Source organism: Chelon labrosus (genome assembly GCF_963514085.1).
Source record: "Chelon labrosus genome assembly, chromosome: 13".
NCBI classification, from domain to species: domain Eukaryota; kingdom Metazoa; phylum Chordata; class Actinopteri; order Mugiliformes; family Mugilidae; genus Chelon; species Chelon labrosus.
This window is the reverse complement of record NC_140346.1, coordinates 18106825-18127798: the sequence shown is the minus strand read 5'-3', so window position 1 is coordinate 18127798 and position 20974 is coordinate 18106825. Positions and strand designations below refer to the sequence as shown.

Here is a 20974-nt window from a genome sequence, read left to right as displayed (position 1 = left end):
ATGCACAGCACGCTGCTCCGGTCCTCCCCAACAAAACACCCCTTTGTGTCCGAGCACCATGGCCCGCGCCAGCCGCTTTCACTGAGAGACATGGAAGCCAAACAACACCCGATAAAGAGCCTCAAGAGCTACCCGGAGACCGGTGGCCGGAGCCTGGCAGCGGCCGCCGGAGGCGACGGAGGAGGAGGAGGAGGCGGGTACCGAGCCGGCTCGGCTGAAATGGAGATGGAAGCGAAGATCCAGAAAGCCATCGACTTCAAGGCGGAGGGGCATCGCTGCTACAAGGAGAAGAAATTTCGGGAAGCGATAGGCAAGTACCACCGGGCGCTGCTGCAGCTCAAAGGGGTGCACGTTGTCGACGGGACGACGGGCTCCGAGGTCAATCTGCTGACTCAAGCCGCGGCCAAGCTGACCGAGGAGCAGCGGAGAGCCGTGGAGAGCACCGAGATCGAGTGCTACGACAGCCTGACAGGTGAGCGGTGCAGGTACACCTCCCAACAAAACACTCGGCGGCTGCTGCTGACACCATTGTTCCCGGTCCCGGTTCACCGGGTTCACACACGCTCGTAGGTTGTAGTTATTTTCTGCACGTTCTGGCTGGCTTCCTCCTGTGCAGAGGCAGGTGTAGCAACACCGGTGCTGTAGGAGACGAGAGTGTGCACATATGGTGTTTTGTGATTATTTGATGGAGAATAAAAGAAACGAAAGGATTTGCACGCTGTTTGACCACTAGTGCAGTATTTACCCCACAGGCCATTTGCCAGCCATCACGGAGAAATGTCACAATGTAAATTAGCACATCTCATCGTTGCCATGCCAATTTCAGGCTCTTCCACGGCCTTTCAAAGGGTTTTTCTGTGCCACTGCTTCACAGCACATCCCTCCTTTTAATTAAGTGTGGTCCACTGCTGAGTAAATGTGAAAAAGACAAAGAATAAATAAGAATTCATGTTTTCATTCGTCTTTTATTGTAAGAGACAAGTTCACCAAGCTGTTGCGTTGTGACATTTCACGTGGGGTCTGAGGAGGAGAGTGATGTAAAGAGCTTTGTTGTGATTTACTACGGGTTCAACAGAGCTCCAGTGATGGACGCTGTAGTATTTTCACCAGTCACTACATTTAGATGTGCAGAGCTGCACTTATTGATCAAAACTGTTCTTACATAACAAGATGACCTCTTGACCCAGAGATACAGTGTGTTTGAGTAATTTAACGATTAATGGTAAAGAACACAGGTGTATCAAATGCTTCTGCGCGTCATACAGCCACGTTCAGATATTTGTACCGTATCTCGAGGCCCTCTAAGGTCAAGTAGACGTGAATTCACAGATATATGTGTCCGATTAAAACCTTTATGCTGGTGATATGATTTGATTTATTCCTATATTTCATCCCTGTTACAGCGGGAAATGACACAGATTGAGACAACACATCAGTCGATTAGTTATCTATCAGCTACTGCCCTAAAGTAAAATAAAATAAAGACAATAATTGTTAACGTAATGCCATGCTAAAACTGGAGTTTTCATTGTGAATATGATGTTGATGATGATGATGATAGTGATTAATGGTGCAGACCAAGACGACAGCAGCTACCTCACAATACTTATGTGACTGTTTTGGTCCGTGACTGTGGCACGACGATGGCACGACAGCGAGCGGCGGCGGCGGCGATGTTGTGTCTCCCCGCTGCCCAGTCAGCCTGCCACGATGCATTGCAGGTCGCTTGTTCTGCGTTCAGGGCCTGTCTGGAGCCTGTAGCAAGGCCACTGTGGCGTGAAGGAAATATGGGGGAGGATAGGAGAAGTGAGGGGGGTGGGGGTAGGATGAAAAATGAGTGTGCGGGAAGGAAGAGGCAGGAGGAGATTCGGCGAAAATGGTTGGAGAGACAGGACTAAGAGAGGGAAAGAGCAAGAGCAAAGAGCAGTGGAACAGAAAGAGGGGAAGTGGACTGCTAGCACGCAACAGGGGGCCATATTTACCATGGCAACCATCGCTGGGCCTTTTCCCTGTTGTTGTATTAATACTGCTCGTGCCCTCCCCTCACTGTTTCTTGGAAGTGTGTGCACATGCGCACACACACACTCACACACACACAAAGAGACCTCACTTCAACCTTGCTTTGCTGTCGATGAATACACGAGCGTAGTCCAAAATCGTCGGGCTCTATGTTTTGGTGGATAGATTTACCCACTCGGTTACAATTGCTGGCAATAAATGTAAGAACACGCGTACTCATTTAAAGTGCCTTTATTAAGGACTATTTTAAGCTGTGGATAAGCACACATAGTTTATTCTAGTGAGTATCTGGGAGTGTGTCTGTAGTGCTAGTATTTATGGTAATTAAGGAGCATACAGGATGTCTCAGCACTTTTACAGCACGCCTTGGCTGTAAAGGTAACTCTCGTTAATAGGCTGAATTTATTGTTTTGTTTGGGGTGTTTACATTTGGTCGATAAAATAAATATATAGACGTTAGATAAAAAGAAGGATTAAAAGACTTCTGTTTGTAATAAAGATTTTTCGTTTCAGGCTTTCGTGTTGTGACAAAATGAGGTCTTGCTGAACTCACGCAGCCAAATAAATGAAGCAAAAGAAACTCTAATACTTGAGAACATAAAGTATTTACCTCTACACAGTAAGAGATGTGACTTTTATGTTTGCCGGGAGCTGTTTGAACACTTCAGTACCTGAATAATGCCTTTAATTAGCTAGAAAACCTCAGTGAAGTCAAGATCTGTTTTGCAAGAGGGATGTCTATACATCTGTCCACTAATATTTAATTTATTTTTTATGTTTATTGTCCAAAAGCATAAAACCTGAACAACACAGATGAATAACTCTCACAGTGACTAACGTGACCGGGTGCAAAGTCAGCTGCAGGTCTTTGTTGTGCAGCTCCACCTGGTTACCCAGAGTTCTGCTGGGCAGACTGCGGTCACCGTGGTTATGAGTGAGGAGCTGCCGTCTGATTGGTCGGGCCGTGTTTGGCTCTGACGTATGACAAGAGAGCAACAAGCCAGCAGAACCAGTCCCATGTGGGAGAGTGATTGCATGTCAGGGATGGGAGTTGTTTTTGCACGAGTTTGTGTGTTTCTGCTTTCACAAGCCTCGAGGAACAGCAGCCGGCCGAGGAGACGTGGAGTGTTTATGAATCTGTGTGTGTGTGTGTGTGTCTGCGTTTGTGTGTGCGTGGTAAGAGGGAAGGAGAGTTGCTTTCAGTGCTGCTTGTCCTGCCGTTCTTACCGCACCCATCACTGACATTGCTGATTTTGTTTAAGTGGCGTGTGTTGGTGTAGAGGTACATTTGTGATCTGTTTGACTTTGTTGTGATCAAGACAAACTTTTCATGTTTATGTGGCAATGGAACAAGTACATTCATTCAGTTGCTGTTATGATCTGTCGCTCCAAATCAAGATATTGCAATAAAAACATGCAGCAAGTTTATAGATTATCCAGCTAAACGTATAAAATAGTTCCACCAACCAATGATATCTATTGCAGTAACACTCTCAGTGGTTATTTTCTGCAGAATGTCCCCAAAAATGTGTCTGTTAATCTGAATATAATGTAAATTTTCTTTGTTTTTAGTGCCTCAGTTGCAGCTTTCTTCTATAGTACGTGATAGCAGACTGGATATTTGAAGGTCTTAGACAACACATGCAATTACACATGCAAAATATGTGTATTTTTGGACTTTAAAGCAATTAATTGACTAAAACATATTAGTTTTTCTTTTAGATCTTCCCCCACCGGTGTTTTGTGTCGATCAAAGTTTTTAAAAATGTTGTGGCGTGAGAATCAGAGTGACTCCCACCGAGTTGCAAAGCACAATACGGGAAGTGTAGACATTAAAAGCTCAGAGAAAGAGACTAAAAATGTGATTTTTGCGGAAAGGAAGTATTAAGGAGTGAAACTGATTATTTTTGGAAGGAGAAAATATGAGTTTTTAATATTATATAGAGACATGAGTAAGTATCAGTGGCGACATCACCTGATTCTGTCAAACAGAACGACGACGGATGATGAATGTCCCATTTGCTGGCCTTGTTAAGGAGACTCTGAGTCTGTGTATTCCTGTAGGGCTGTATCTAAATAGGTTACACCGCCGCCGTCGCCGCCACCACCACCGCCACCGCCGTCTGTGTCTGTCGTAGTTCACAGTGGCGCAACATGTTGGCCAGAGGCAGACCGCCTGCCAGCCTGCCTCGGCCATCCATCCACCCACCCGCCGCAAAGTCACAGTGAGGCACATACAGAAATAAAAGATGTGACTGCAGTTTGTTTGCTCTTTTTCCTGATATTGATCACAAAGAACTTGCTTTAAACGGTTCAAATGCACATTAGGGAGTGTACAGGGAATAAAAGCGGTGTAATCCTTCCGTGAGATCCGTCAGCCTGACTTTTCATTAACTTCTGCTCGCTCTGATCTCTGCCTAAAATCTCCCTTTGTTCCTCCTGACTGGCTCAATCTGTGAGTGACTCATAAGTCACAGCCTTGGGAGAGACGCAGCGGGAGGGGACGAGTGAAATTGTTTGTTTCGTAACACCAGCCACCTTTTTATTCAACTGCTGCTGCTCACAGCCGCTCTTGCTCGCCGTGATGATGATCCAGCGATTTCCGCCCACTCGTCACATAAAAGAAAAATCGTTAAAGGAATGAAAATAAAAACACAAACTGATTTTTTTTTTTTTTCTTCAAAGCAGAGAACAAGGTATAATTTAATCTTAATAAGATATTTGCTGAGAGGTTATAAACAGTGAGAGAACAAACCTTTTTTCTCCCTCTGGCGTTTGTAGAGACAAGCTGTGCTGCTGTAGTTTATATCATCTCATGCAGCCTCGACTGTTTACCTAAAATGAACTCCATGTTCAGGTTTAATTTCCTGTAGAAGGAAATAAAACACGTTAAATATAGCCACAAGCTCTGATTAGTAATGTACAAACCAAAAGTGACTGAGCAGACGAATTGATGTTCACCAATTCTGATAAATGATTAACCAAATTATTGCGCATTTTGGAAAATTGCGTCATTTTCTAGCATTTAACAGATCAAATGGTTTATCATTTAGTAGAGAAAACATTTGACGGAAGTAATCTCAGATCATTTTGGTTTCATTTCTTCAAAGGAACATATTTATACCCTTCGAGGTCTGCTGTTTCTGTCCCTGAGGATTTAAGTGACTCTTCTTCATGGAGGCTGCAGGATCTAAACGACGCTCTTATCAACTGGAGACTAATCTGAGTTATATTTAGCCGTGAAAATGGTTCAAGACCAAGTCGCGCTATGTATTACAGTCAATTTAACTGATGCCTTAATTGATTTTTTTTTTGGACCACTTAGTTGCAGCAGCTCTGAGCCTTATCAGCTTTTAAGTTGAAATGTTTCAGCAAACAATTTCCTTGAACATTAATTTAGATGCCAGGTGAGCATAAAGCTTGTTGGTCATTACATTGTAGCTGATAGTTGGTCACTAGTGGAAACTCCAGGCTCTGATTGCTGAGGTAACCCTTTTATTTATGTACCACCCCAAATGTTTCCAAGTAAAAACAAAAGCAGAACATAAAAACACTGGGGCGGCACAGTGGCGAGGTGGTTAGCACTGATGCCTCACAGCAAGAAGGTTCCAGGTTCGAATCCATGGGCCGGCTGGGCCTTTCTGTTTGGAGTTTGCATGTTCTCTCTGTGTCTGCGTGGGTTCTCTCCGGGTACTCCAGCTTCCTCCCACCATCCAAAGACACGCTTGTTGGGTTATTCTAGATTGCCCTGCCCGTAGGTGTGCATGTGAGTGTAAATGGTTGTCTGTCTCTCTGTGTTAGCCCTGCAATAGGGGTACAGGGTGCATCCCGCCTCTCGCCCGATGACAGCAGGGATAGGCTCCAGCCCCCCCGCGACCCTTCATAGGACAAGCGGTTACATGAGATGAATGAATGAATAAAATTGAGCTAGTTCTTCATATACACCAACGCTCCATCTGGGTTCACCCTACACTTCCCGCTATCAGGTGACTTTGATGGTAGGAACCAAAGTAATGGACTGCGTTTCCTTGTGGTAAACATTTAGGAAGCTCTATCAGTGGCTCCCATTGGTTGTCACCTAGTTCAGCTTGTTAGGTGCCCCCTTCATGTTTTTTTTTTTGCCTATCATCACTACAACTCACTGAATTCTATTAATATTCAATGGTCCTGTGTTGCCATGTTGTTGCTAGTCTCTACCTGTTTGTATAGTTAGTTCTGTGTTTGATCTCCACCACCTCCTGATGGAAATACCTGGCCGAGTCTTCAGCCGCTGAATGCTCTGCTATGTTCACCAGCAAGCGGCATTTGTTTTTCTGCAGCCAAAAAATGTGAGCAGAGTCGAGGACGGCCAAACCAAAACAATGAGCTTCAAACACTCGACAGAGCCGAGGAGGTCTGCTATTTTTCATTAAACACACCATTTATCCTCTGTTAATAGTGATCACAGCGTTGTCATGATTAAAAAAATGTTCACTTTATTCCAACTTTTAAATACGACCAATGACAATCTTAAATTTAAAGCCTAAAGCACTAAATGCTTGTGTCCCGACATACATCCTGTATCTGACTGAGGCGATCCATAAAGCTTTGAACTGTGACATACAGTTATGGACCTCATACTAAATTTAACGAGGCTTTAATGAACCTATCGGTGACATAAACATCTGTTACCACTGGACCAGAATTAGAGTAAATTATGGCCGCCGTTGCTCCGCTGCCTCGACACATCACAGCCGCTAAGCCCTGTCGTGCCTCGGATGGGGCCGCTGGGGCCGCATTCAGATAACGTCAGCGATGTGCAACACCACAGAAGGAGTGATTTGACCGGTCCACTCTGATACACTGCAACAGTCGATGCCTGCTTACAAAAGCAGAATAGAGCAGAAAAACCCCTCCCTTTCATCTCCTGCCAGCTCAGCCACCAGGGGATGTGGTGGAGTGTTTGAGATAAAGAGAAAAGAAGAGAGTGAGTGGGAAAGGAGAGGAATGTAACATAGAGGGGTTATAAGACGAGGAGAAAGACAGCTTTCATGAGCAGTTGGGAGCGGACTTGCTCAGCGCTTTGGACAGAAGACACTCGCTATGCGGTGAGCTGGTACTGTAGGAGGATGGAGGAGGAAGAGGAGAGATGCCATGCGAGGGTTAGAAGGGGGGGGGGGATGGGGGGAGAGTTGGTCGGTGTTTTTCCTCCCTCTGTGCATGTACGTCTGCCATGGGAGGGATGGTCAGAGCAGGGCAGCGAGACTGTTGAGTGCCAGAGCTGCAGATGGCGTGGCACTGCTGTCAGGGGTACGACTGGCACTCCCTCTACTGTACCACTCGCACTGTACCGTCCTCTCTATACTGGAGGATGGAGGACGGGGTAAGTCAGCAGGCAGAGGAAGGCGGATAAGCTCAAATGGGGGAGGAAGTGCGAGAAACTGGACAGAACTCTTTAAACGTGATGGGATTATAAGACGGAGGAGGGAGGGGACGGCTGTAAAGGAGAATGACAAGTAGCGAAGGAGAGGAGGAGAGCGCTCGCCTCTGCGACCTCCGAGTAGTGACGGGAGGGTTTTCTGAGCGGCATTTTTGTTGATTTGTTTTATTTATTTATTTTTCTTGCGCTGAGAAATCCAATTCTGACCAAACTGATTTATATCACGGCCCTGACAGGCCCAGATGACTCCTGTCACAAGAGTAAATAAGATTCAATCATTTGTCAGGATGAAAAGGAAGAGGGGGGTCGAGAGAGAGGGAGGGGATGGACATGGAGCCCAAGAGGAAGAGGAAGATGCTTTTTTGGTTTAATAGCATCTAATGTTTTCCATAAAATGCAGCAGATTGTTAAAATATAAAACAGTGCATAAACCAACACAACCAGAGAATCTTAAGAGAGGTGAATTAACACGACTACAGCCGGACTTTGAGCTAAAGATTGATGCTAATGCTCTGATTTTAGCAGCTATAATGGTTAAACTGTTCACCATCTTATTCTATTGTGTCACCGTGGTGCTGATTAAGAGTAAACACAACACACCACCCAGTTAGTTTTGCAGATATTTGGTCTTCAACAACAGAAAAACAGTTGCAAGTATCAAAAATTAAGGTGATTACACTCGTGTGTGTGTACCACGTTAAAACTCTGTACCTGGGTGAATTACAAACTTTTCCTGTGATATGTGTTAAGTGTAATGTTCTGATTTGTCAAGTGTTATCCTCTTTGACCGTGGACTGAAATAACAAATGAACTGGACTTGAATGTCCCCGTCAGAGCTTTTTAAAAGTCGTGGCCGAGAGAAAACTGACACACGGGAGAGTGAGAGGACGATAGAACGAGCAATGAATAACGTTCATCCTCTATAAGCCATCGGTAATGAGAATTTGCTGAAGCTATTTGCGCACATCTAACACCCCGTGCTCCAGCGGACAGTGCAGAGTAAAACCAATTCCCTGTTTATATTTATCCGCAGAGCTCCGCGCTGATAAATGCCGGCTGCTATCTGAGCTTTCCCTACTCCGGCCTGGCGCCGAACGCTTTATTACATGAGCTGCCGGGGACTGACATTGAAAACTTGTCCTTGTTAAACCCTGTTTGCGGCGGCAGCAGTGAAAGGTAAAGGCAGCGTTGAGGCCGTTTCGCTGATCCAGCACCGAGGGCGGCCCTCAGTTGAGCAGGTTTAACAGATTTCCTTGCCGTCGGTGCTGCTTCGAGGAAAATTAAGGGGCAGAGTTAAAATGTGACATTTAAAGGTGGTGCGGTCACCAATAGGTCAAATGACCATGTGCATTAAGCAGAGTTTGCAGCACCCCGTTAACTCTCAACCTCAGGTATTAGTGAGATGGGATCGACCCTATTCATCAAACTCAAGGCCCCTCAGCTGTGAATGTAGAGGGGATCAAACCAGCGACCTTACAGCCCCAAGAGCACAGCATCCTTTTATATAATGGTGTAAAATGATCTGAGGTATGTGCTTTTATGTTTTTCAGTAGGCAAGCTGAACATTTCAGAGGGCGACGTTTCAATTTCAGTTTTAGTTCATGGTTTTATTTCTGTCCCGCTGTTAAAAATAGCCGAACACACACACACATTAATACACAATTCACTAACAAGACCACACCTCTTGATATTCAAAGTAGTTTATTTGACCAGGTTAGGAGATCGAAGGGAGGGGTTGAGGGGATGGGGTGAGAGGGGTCAAGGGGGAAAGGGATGAAAGGATGGAGGGGTCGAGGGGATGGGATGAAAGGGGTCGAGGGTAAGGGAAAGAGAATGGAACAGCGACCGATGGGGATCCTTGGAAGTCCGGATGTAGGACCCTGGGGAGAGAGATTCAGGGTGGGGGCATATCTCTGGAGGCGTTGACTCCTTAACCCCCCCCCCCCGGTTCCTGCAAAAAGATTGTAAAGAAGAAGAGAGAACAGAGAGGGTTGGGGTGGAGGGGTTTGAGAACTGAGTCAAACGGGAGGTTAGATGCACCCATATAGGCAGGTGTGGGTAATTGGGTGTTTGATGCGTGGCCCTGTTCCTGAACCTCAGTTATTTAAACTTTATTAGTTTGTCTATTTGGCTAAGTGTCAATACATAAAATGATGGCTTTGCAGCAGATTACAGGTTTACTCCAGAGCTGCAAATTCTTTTAAATGAGCGAGGTTTGATGACAACAGCTTTGCAAATGAAAAGGAATAAGAAAAATGGGACTCCAAGTTTGAAAGCAGGAGTTTGTGACACTGACAAATCCAACTATTTAAAAGCAGAGCAGAGAAAATGCCAAAGTCAGTCGGTCAAAATGTAGCCTGAACGGCACAACAGTCCAAATGCAATTAAGAGTCCCGGGAGAAGTAAATACCGATGGCAGGTCCTGTATTTTCAAGAGCGTGCACACGTCTGGAAAGCATCGACATTGACAACTGCTGTAGCTCATTTATTAATCCATGTTCGCAGCCGCAAAACAGTAACCGCACACGCGTGACTGTTCTCACCGTGCTGACTAATTTGTGTTTGGTGGGTGTAAGCTGCAAGATGAAACGGCATAAATGTATGAAAAGATATATTGAATTTTTAAAAACGTGTTTGCAACTGCATATGCTTTAAACAACATGGTGTTTAGGTGTGGCGTCATCTGCCTTATATAAGACGTGCTGGGTTGCTAATGGAGATGAATGCATTTAAAGGGTTGAAGCGTCTCCAAAATCAAGCTTCCATTCAAACGAATATGAGAAATTAACGCTCATCATCATCCACTGTGAAGTTTGGGAGTCTGTCGCCTCAATATAAACAGTAAGTGGAGGGTATTCTTCTGGGTCTCTGCAGATGAACACGGAGCAACGAGGTGACGAATTAAAAGAGCGCTATTCAGATTTCTAGCAATAAAACCCCTGTGAGGCATTTCTGATGAAAACGTGGCATTTAGGAGCGTTTTGCGGAGTCATTTGATTCCCACAGATGTGAGATTTTCTTCTGCCAAAAAATCTTTTGTCTCTGCGGCGATGACTGATGTTTTAGTCACAAGCTGATTATCATTTCCATGATTTAGTCATGACTGCGGCCCCCTCACATTTCGATTTCATCAACACGTTTGTTTTTCCACCTCAGCCGAGCACAAAATATTTTTCTTTGTTTCAACTTTCCATTGTTGTTTTTATTGCCACGTTGGACATGTGCGGAGCGAATTGTTAACTCTCAAAGCTGTCAACCACAGCAGACTGTTGTATTCAGTAGAAAAAAATACTTCTCACTTGCTTTTTTTCTGCCCTGTGCTGGATAGTACAAACTGTCCTGATCCATATTCCCTACTGCCAGATAAGCTCCTCACTGTGTTTTTTTTTTTTTACCTCGTACGAAGAAGGTTTCTAAACTGGCTGCCAGCTCAGTGCTGTATCATTTGTAGAAATTATGGGAGCGTGTGCTGTAGCCGCTAATTTACTCCTGGTAGTGAAAAACTTTACCACCTCACAGATTAAACCTGACTCCGCGAGATTCAGAGCCAAAAATACGTCCGTTTTCTCTGTTGACCTTTCCATTGCTCTCCTCTGTCTTTTTCTTTTTCCTCACGTTTCACACCACTGCTGTACGCAAGCTAAAGTGGAAAAATACGGGGAGTGGATTGATACTAGGAAACACAGCCTTAATTTTACTTGACAGTGTTTGACTTGCGTTAAAAGAAGCAATGTGTTTTGACAGCAGCAGGAGACGGTAGCCACAGATCCGCCAAGCCAAAGACGAGAGTCTGTCCAGTGTCCACAGATGACATCACCAATCAGATAATGGCCTGGCTTCAGGCTTCAACAAAATCCTTTTTAGAGTTCAACCACAGATAAAACCCTCTCTTATGTTTTATTAAACTGCACTTATCTGTTACTTGAAAGCCTGTTTTTACTCATGACAGTAAAGATAATATAGAAAATGCTGGATGCCGCCCGACACTTAAAGATTAGGTGAAAGTATGTAAATAAAGTCATTTACACTAACGGCCTTTTCTCGGGAGCTATCAAGAAATTACACGGCTAATATTATAGCTAATATACAAGAAGAGAGCTCTGCTAATGTGCAGTGGAAACCATTAAAAGATTTCATCTCACTGTGACTCCGAGAAGATAGCTTCCTCACTTGTATAAATATTTAAGCAGATGAGCATTAATCCAGAGTCAGCGACTATTTTAGGAGAGTGGACCGATGTGGGAGGGTGCACATTGATAAAGTATGGTAGAAGACGGGCGCAGCCAGGAGGAGCTGGGGTTTGAGGTGTTAGAGTAGCAAGCAGACAACCAGAGTCGTCTCTTAAAGTTAGAAATCTCCGCTCTCTTCGGGACTGACCGCGAACAATGAACAATACAGGAGTGGATTTGTGTGGCTCCTCTGGCTTAATAAAAGCCTCCCTGCGCAGTTCGCCCTCTGTGAGATCTAATAGAATAATCTGGTTACTTCCCTTCACTCCCTGGATCAGTGTTACACTGTGGGTAATCCATGCAAATATGTTTGATGTACCGGCAGTTTCCCGGCACGACAGGCTGTGTCTGTGTTACAAGGAAACCAACATGGGGTTTGTAGAAGGGGGCACGACAAAGGCTGGGAGGGTGGAAATAGAAAAGGATGAAACGAGAGTTTTAAAGGAACATTTTTAACAAAGTTGGGAAATAGACTCATTGTTTTTTTCATGAGTAAAATTGTTTGCCCGGTGGATGTTGCAACCACTGAAGGGTCCAAGTCTAGCTGGTTATGCTAATGCTATGTTCTTGCAGAGTGACATTAGAAACCTCCGGAAAAATAAGACATTTTTAGATTCTGTTCAATCAAAACTGTAAATCAGAGCATGCATAGAAGAATGCACGGCAATCTGGACTGTCAGAGTCAGGGACACTGATGTTTTTGAACCGCTGACCTTATGTAATGATGGGCAGCCGCTCATAGGATCCCTGCAGAGTGGTCTTGAAGGTCAGCGTGGGTGGCTTTGGTCGTCGGCATCGCGCCAAGCCTGACGAGGGCAGCACCTGCCTCAAAGCAGCTCTTATATATTTACGTGTTTTAAGCTGTGATGTAATTTAAACGAGTAAAATTATTCACATAAATGAAGAAATATTTTTTTTTGTAACAGGTTAAACAAGTTTGTTTCTGCTGTAGATTTGGGCTTTGGGACTCACTTTAGGAGTCAGCCTCTAGTGGCCATTTGAGGAACTGCAACCTCTTCTAACAACGTCTCCGTCAACTTGACCAAACTTGACACGACAGAAAAACCTCACTCTACAAGCCACCTGTGTCAGTTTCAAATTGTTGAACTGGTCCTTTAATCCAAACACTACGAGCAAACTGCACTCCTAGAGGTTTACGAGGGAGCTTCTCTGGCTAATTTATGAGGATGGCTCCAGCACTTTACATTTCCCACTGCTACAGAGGGACCCGCGGAGGCCTCAGAGACCCAGACAGTCAAAGAGGAGCCGTGAGAGTGAGCAATTAAGAGGGCGCTTCTGACACCATATGGAGCCGCATTAGTCTTCTGCCACACTGACACACAATCAAAGGCATCGTCTGCTGCGCTTGTTTCAAGTAAAATGTTATGTGATGAGCTTTTATCGTCTCTGTGTATTAATAAATCACAGCAGTCATTATGTATATTTCCTCCGAGTGAAGCAGATATGATTAAATCTATCAAAATGTTATTGATCCTAGGACACTTTTAGCATAATCCAGAAACAGCTATGAAATATGGGACTAAAATGGAAAGAAAATAAAACTAGAGAGGAGTCTGTTCAGGTCTGGTATTAACACTTATTGTGAGTGATCAGATCACAAGTGGCCAAAGTGTACACACACACACCCAGGAGGCATTGAGGATGTATTTGAGTGATCTGATCTCAGACCACATTTGGTTGGCATTTGTCACCACTTTCCTCCAGCAGTTTGAACTCGTAATACATCCTACATCACTTTAAAGGGGAATTGCCATGTTTTTACAACCTGGACCTTATTTCTGGCATAAAATACAATCGTTTACTCACCTATATAACGTTGTCATTTGGAGTTGTTCGGACGATATTTAGATCCGCGTATATCCATATAGGTGGAGTGACTGGGGCACCGAAATGCAGCCTCTAAATAACACATTATCTGCCGTGAAACTCGTTAATTTCACCAATATTTTCTTATGACACACTAGTGCTATTCCCCGTTGAGTCCGGAGTTACCTGTTATCATAAACAAAGTCGTCGTCCACAACCTCAGAATTGGAAAAATATTCAACCATGTTGCAAAAAGCTAGCAGTAGCAAATTATAGGTAAATAAGCCGACCACCGCGGGTGGGTGCGGTGCTCAGAGATGACATCATCTAGGTCAGAGCTTAGAAGATCAATCTACAGACCCCAGATGATGATAACAGGTAACTCTGGACTTAACAGGGAATAGCACTAGTGTATCATAAGAAAATATTGGTGAAATGAACAAGTTTCCCGGCAGATAATGCGTTATTTAGAGGCTGCATTTCGGTGCCCCAGTCACTCCCACTATATGGATATACACGGATCTAAATATCTCCTGAACGACTCCAAATGACACCAAAGTTATAAGGGGCGTAAACGATCGTATTTTATGCCAGAAATAAGGTTCAGGTTGTAAAAAAAAACGGTAATTCCCCTTTAAGGACTTTCCTCCTCAGCTGACGTCCTCTTGAGACTTGCCTCATTCATCCGGAGAAAACGGGGAGCTGCAAATATGGCCAGAAAAGTGTTGACTGTTCATTAGCAGAGACAGCCTTTTGATAGCATTTGTCCTTGTGGCTGTTAAATAAATCTAAACAAGAATACATTGAATGAGTACATTAAATTAGTAGTCAGGAAATTATGAGTTATGTATTTTCTCAATAATAAAGACCAGTGTCTTTATTTTCCTTTGCTGCTGGAGATTACTATTGCTGTGGAAGCTTCCAGGGTTCGGGTCATAATTTGACCTTTGCACAAATTATACACAGGACCAAAGGTGCACGAGGAGAAAATAAAGACAATCAGAATAAAAGGCGGCTTTAAAGACAGACGATGATGCAGGCGGTGCCTGGTGAAGGCAGTAAGAGCAAATGCTGTGTCATGTCAGTACAGACGAGCCAGTAACTGTAGCCCTGACCCTCTCAATAACGGCACAAAAAAATAAACGCTGAGGGTGGAGCTATTCTTAGCGGGCCTGGAGAGACCGGCTACACTGCCCGAGAGCTGTGACATCAGCATGTACGGTCGGGCTCTGAAATGTAGTGTGAGGCGATTTCATGACGATGACTGTGCACATTTCATTTATCTCTTTAAATAAATGTATTGCAGGATTTGTGAAGCAGTGAAAGGTGAGAGGAGGACTTTGCTTTGAGGTTAAATAGAGGAGTGAAGGACGAAGGTCAAAGATGGAGAGCTATGTGAGGATATGTGTGTGTGTGTGTGTCTGTGAGCGATGGGTCACTCCATCTGCCATTATCTCCGCGCAGAACTAATTACAAGGTGATGGACAGCAGACTAATCACCAGGGCCTCTAGTGGCTTTAAATTAGCCGGATCGTGGTGTCACGCCTGGTGTGATGGAGAGCGACAAGAGAGACGGGGAGGGACGCTCACAGGGAAGACGTGAAAGGGTGATGTAGAGAAAGAAAGGATGAAACTCTCAGAGTATGAAGGTGATAGACAAAGAGACTAAAAAAAAAACGCTTTCACACTCGCTCAGGCTACTTCCTCTTACATGTGTCAAGTCTACAACAGTTTCCTCCTGGCTGTTTCTGGATTTTGTTTCATCATCTTTATCTCTGTCCTCCCTCGCCCTCTGTCTCTCTTGTCTTATTTCAGCTTCCTCTGAAGGTTTTTTTTTAATATATATATATCTCCCTCTTTTATTCCTCCCAGGCTTTGGCGCTCTGTCTGCCAAATGAAAGCGTGTCTCTATGCAGGCTCTGTTATTTCAGACATGATGCCTCGGGCAAACCAGCAGGGGTTCCTGAGCATGTGTTAACCACTCCCACACACCGCACCTCTCATTTGACATTCAAGCAAAGGAAACACACGCGTGCAGTCACACGAAGCGGACGCAGACACACGGACGCTCGCTTTCACGCTCTCACGCTCGACAGCTGCTTTGCTGGGGTTTCTCTGAAATTCAAACACGTCTTCAAATCCCTTTTGTTCCATTAGCTCCCGTGTTTTATCTGCTTCCTCCCCTCCTTAAATCCAGCGTGGAGGTTTGACAGCAAAGCTTTTGCCGCTGCAGTTCATTCCTCTGTCCTTGTAGGAAGTCCCTCATTAAGACAAATCTATCTGCCTCGTCCTTCTTTCAGCCTCATTATTCATCCTCTCTGCGACGCACGCAAACACGCAGTGAAAACATTTCTTGATCACAACAAGAATCAGCGAACCATGTCTGATGACGTCGTAGGGGAGAGTTATCGTTCAGAGAGAGGTGAAGGTTCAGGGTCGGCCGAGCAGCGTGCTCATTGACATTTGTGCAGCGTGCATGTGACGGGTAGTGTCTCTAATTACCAAACTCTTTGAAACATGACAGAATATTCCTCATTGTGTCTCCGTTTCAAAACCCAAAGCTGGACAGGTTGGAAGAAGTTGGAGGTGGAACGTGAACGCTGCCAGTGCCGGCTTCCTGATCATTGCAGCTATAGGACACAAACAGTCGTATCGCACAGTGATGAGGACACCTTGGCCCCAGTGATATAACTCTGCTGCGTTTATCTGGTCTCTGTCTGTCTTTCTGTCCCCGCCTAGCCCGCTCCGATGATCCCATCATTATCACACCCTTAATGCATCTCACCACACTCTACATTTCCACGAGCGTGCCATCCATCTGCCTAATGGGCCAGTAGGGTGCGGCCGACCAGTCATCACTTGTGCGCTCTGGTTTTGTGTGCGTGTATGTTATTTGCACAGCGTCTTTTTGGCCATTGTCACTCTTGAATCCGTGTTTGTGTTGCTTGTGTCGTCAAACCTATGTTCACACCCACGTGGAGAACCGTGTCAGTGCGTGTTTGTGTCATCTGTTGCCGCTCTATGGACTCTAGGTGTGTGTGTGTGTGTGATTGTTCATGTGCCGGTGAACTGCGTCAGCCATTAAATCCATTAAGGACTGTAACTGAATCCTCTGAAAGCTCAGCTGACGTCCACCGCTGCAGGCCGATGATGGATGGGTGCACGGAGGGATGAGTAGTCACGCTGTATCTGGGCGGTTGTAAAAACAAATAGAGGAGTAGATTGTGTAGAGAGGTGTACGGGGGAGAGGTAGAGGCCGTCTGAGGTGAATCCCACTGTACCGTGCTGTGAAGACTTACGATCACTGAAGTCGGCGGAAACAGCTTCGACCTTGCTGCTCTGCTCTGAGCTGAGTCATGAGCCTTACTGGAAGGAGGAGGCTTGTCAGACTTCCTCTTGTTCCATTTACTATTAAAGGGTATGACAGCGGGTGCATCAATATTATTATTTTATTATCATAACCTTTATTCACACAGGGACATAATTCTCATTGGGATTAAAATCTCTTTTGCAAAAGACAGGACAAATAACACAGTTGCTTATGTACGGTACATCAAGAAACCTGCATGACAAGGAAAGCAAAACAAAAATTCTCACCGATATGTGGAAGAAGTTATTGAAACGGGGGTCAAACGGAGGAAATATCACTCGGTAACAACATCTACAGTCAGATCTGCACGGCTCTAAGTCATTTAAAATTTAGTCAGCTTCCTAAAACTAAGAAGAGGACATTTTCCTTTTTCACAATTCAGTAAAAGTTAAGATTTAAGATGTACTCTAGAGAGAGCTGTACAGACCATACAATGAAATACTTACTTGGCAATTCTCCCTTACTAAAAACAATGCATAAACAAAAGGTAATATAAAGAAATATAAAACCAATAGACTAAAACAAGGTGCAGGAGAAATTAGTTGTATTAAAAGTTTAAAACCTGAGTTTGGAAAGTGCTCTGTGCCTCGTGCTACTGAAAACGTCAGTGGCAATAAAGGATGCAGATCTATTAGGAAGATGAAAGCAGACTAAGGATATGTCATGGTTTTCTGTCGTGGTTTGTGATTAGTTTTCCTGGGTTTCTGTTTATTGTATTTATTAATTTTTTTTACAGCCATGGTTTAGTGTTTAGTTAAGTTCTTGATTTCCCGCTATGTCTTACTCCCTGTGTTTTCCCTTTTGATTAGGACATTGCTTTCACCTTGTGTTATGTCTTGATTTGTTTCACCTGTGTCTCGTCATCCCTCTGTTCCCCGTGTGTGTGTATATATAGCCCTGCCTTCCCCTTTGTTCCTTGTCGTGTCATACTGTTTCTTTGCCTCATTCATGTCTTTCCTTGTCATAGTTTTTCATGTCTTGTTCATGTTTTTTTTGTTTTTTGGATATCCTGTCTCGTCTGCAGCGCCTTTGGTTTTTGTCAGCTTTGTCTTTTTTTTTTTTCATTAAAAACCTTTTTGCCTACTCCTGCCTCAGCCCTCTGAGTCCTGCATCTGGGTCCTAACCCCGTTACCTCACTATACCCTGATTTGACAGGATAGACATATAAATATAGGAGATGAGATGAGAATAACGAAAATGAATGATGGCTCAGTTACAGAGTCCCTGACACATAATTTATATCCTGGTTTTAGTCATTTGGTTCAGGATTTGGCATTTACATGGTATCTGGTTATTCTACTATGTAAATATTTGATCATAATCGTCTCCATGTGTCCTGCGGTCTCACCGCTGGCTATTTTTTTTTTGTTTCTCTGAAACAAGGACATTCAAAACAAAACATATTTAAATATTTAAAAGAAAACAGGACACATGTGCTCTACGCAGTCACGTCACGGTTTACCTGGAGACCGTTCGTATCTGTCTCGTGTGAGTAAGCCCTACAATATTCCCAAGAGAAATGGGTCGGACCATTTATTTGAATTTTTATTCTGTGTTAATAAAAATTCAAATGAATTTGGAAGGAAAACTGTGATAAAATGAAAGACATCCCTTGAAAAAATTCAGAGCAATAATAATGGCAGGAATGTGCTCGGATTGATGATGAATATGAATGATGGAGTATTTATTAAATCATTCAAATCCAGTCCAGATATTTTAAAAAGCCTCTGGCTCGGAGTTGAAGTTCAAAGTTTTACTTCTAATGCAGAGTTTTTTTGGTGTTTATAACTTTTGTCTCGATGCCGTGCCTCAGCGCACAAACACACTCCGTGAACTCCCTGCTTTGCAATCAACAAGAAACAAATTCAACCACCAAATACCAAAAACATATTGGTTGTTATTGAATTTGTTCTTCCCCTCATGTCCACCATGAATTATTTAGTGTTTTGCAGCAGCCCTCTCTCTGTGTGTGTGTGTGTCTGTGTGTGTGTGTGTGTGTGTGACTGAGCTCCATTAGTCCTGCTCATTTGATAAAAAAAAATTCCATTTCTCGCTCAGTGTGACTTTTTGTCCGAGCTCATCCTCACGCCACACACTGAGGTTTAGTGGGAGATGAACTGCTTTTAACGCGTTCCCCCCTTCCCCTCGCCCCACAACTCCCATCGGTCCCACCTCTCCTCCTCTGCTTTAAGCCTCAGCCCCAGCCTCCCGCACGTACTCCCCCCTTCCTCCGTCCTCCCCCTCTCTGTCTCTCACTCCTGACTCACCCTTCCTCCCAGCTAACAGTCCTTGACTCATGTTATTCGCAGAGCTGTCCATGAGTCAAGGGCAGACTCGGAGGAAGGAGGCGATGGGGGCCGAATCGCCGAATTATTTTTGATATATCATCAGATAGATTAAGCCACGAGCGAAGAGTGAAGAAGGAAAAAAAGGGGGGATGAAAGTAAAACCTCAAGTGGTTGTGATCACCAGAGGAATAGGGTTTGAGTGATCAGATATCTGAGACATCAGCAGGCGTTTAAAAGCTTTGGTGGACTAAAAGCTGTGTGTGTGCATGTGTGTCTTTACTAATGAAGTTACTGTGACCGTAGCTGGTCTCAGAGCTGCTGAGAATTGCTCCATCTATGACTACAGTGAAACACAAGTCTTATTCTTGAGTGTTTTCAGCTGCTTGAAGTTGAGCTCCCTTGATCTCGGCAAAATCACTTCATCCCTGCGTGATCCTCGTCACTTTCTCTCCTCTCCTGCTGTCCTCGGTACTTAGAATCCATCTGAAATATCAGTTCAATTAGATTTAGGCATCCTCACTGTGTTGACCGCTCTCAAGCTGCAGTTTTTTTTTTTCCTCCATACTCCTATTTTGCATGTGGAGTTCAGCGTCGCTCCCGCCCTAGGCCTCGAACTGCTTGCTCAACTTTTTCTGTGTCTTCTCTACGCTATGAGACATTAGTACTGGCTATTTATAGTCCACTCACTGCCACCCTGAGGAAGCACTGTTGAGGCTAAATTTCACAGTGCCTCTATTAAAAGGCCTAGAGTGAGATGTCAGCAAAATATCCCGTCTTTGTTTCTCACTCACGGGATTTATTTGTCATTTAAACTTGGCTAAATTGGACTCAAAGTGTTTGCATGCGCGGAAAGTAGGCAAGTTTTTTTTTTTTTTAAATGTCTTTTTCTTTGTGTGCATTTTCAGCCACTAAAACCGTTCCCTGTCCTCTTCCCGCAGCGTGTTTGCTGCAGTCTGAACTGGTGAACTACGAGAGAGTGAAGGAGTACTGTCTGAAAGTGCTGAGCCACCAGAGAGACCACTTCAAGGCCATGTACAGAGCCGGCATCGCCTTCTATCACCTGGGTGATTACGAATGTGCCCTTCGCTACCTGCGTGACGCCAAGAACCGCGAGCCCACAGGTGAGAACGAACAGAGTCATAGTTTTTATGTAACCCAAGCTTAATGTCTAGATTAAGCTTAGTGACATTGGTAGAAAGTTATACTTTGATTACAGTCAGCGGTAGAGCGTCACTGGATTAATAGTTAATGCACTATTAACTTGATGCAACATTTGAATATTTATTTGTCTCAACCTAAATTTAACTGCCTTAACAAATATGCCGACACTGATTGAAGTAAAACTTTGTGCGTCACATTTTCATTCTCCACTGCAGACACCAACGTGCTGCGATACATCCAGCTGACAGAGATGAAGATGAGCAAGAGCGGACAGCGGGAACGAGAGAGCGGCAAGGAGACCCAGGGCTAACCCCCGACCTTTTCACCCTCCCGACCCCTTCCGACCTTTGACCCGAACGAGCTGTCCCGCTCCGACCCTCCCTCTCCTCTCTCTCCGCCTCCTCTATTGACAGACAGCAGCACAGACAGAAGAGACCCAATCGCCCCGGGGGACACATATCAAGCGCTGTCTGCAACTTCCTTGTCCTCCTCTTTTCTCCCCAGTTTCTCCCTCAGGTGCTGTGGTTCCTCTCCCTAGATGCAGTCAGCAAGCGAACATTTAAAAAAAATATATATATATCAACAAAAAACAAGGAAGATGCTGTATTATACTCATACGAAACCGTCATCGTGGTGGAACGACAAAGGAGCTTCAAAACAT

General features: G+C 44.4%; 1 protein-coding gene across 1 annotated transcript; it reads left to right on the top strand.

Annotated features, from left to right (window-relative positions):
* On the top strand, positions 1 to 20832 carry ttc9b (tetratricopeptide repeat domain 9B; the record flags this gene model as incomplete). Its single annotated transcript, XM_084559038.1, has 3 exons — positions 1 to 472; positions 20091 to 20273; positions 20529 to 20832. The coding sequence occupies 3 exons, from the start codon at positions 1 to 3 to the stop codon at positions 20621 to 20623; spliced, it is 750 nt and encodes a 249-aa protein (XP_084415164.1). The 3' UTR covers positions 20624 to 20832.
* Positions 20833 to 20974: the final 142 nt, after the last annotated feature.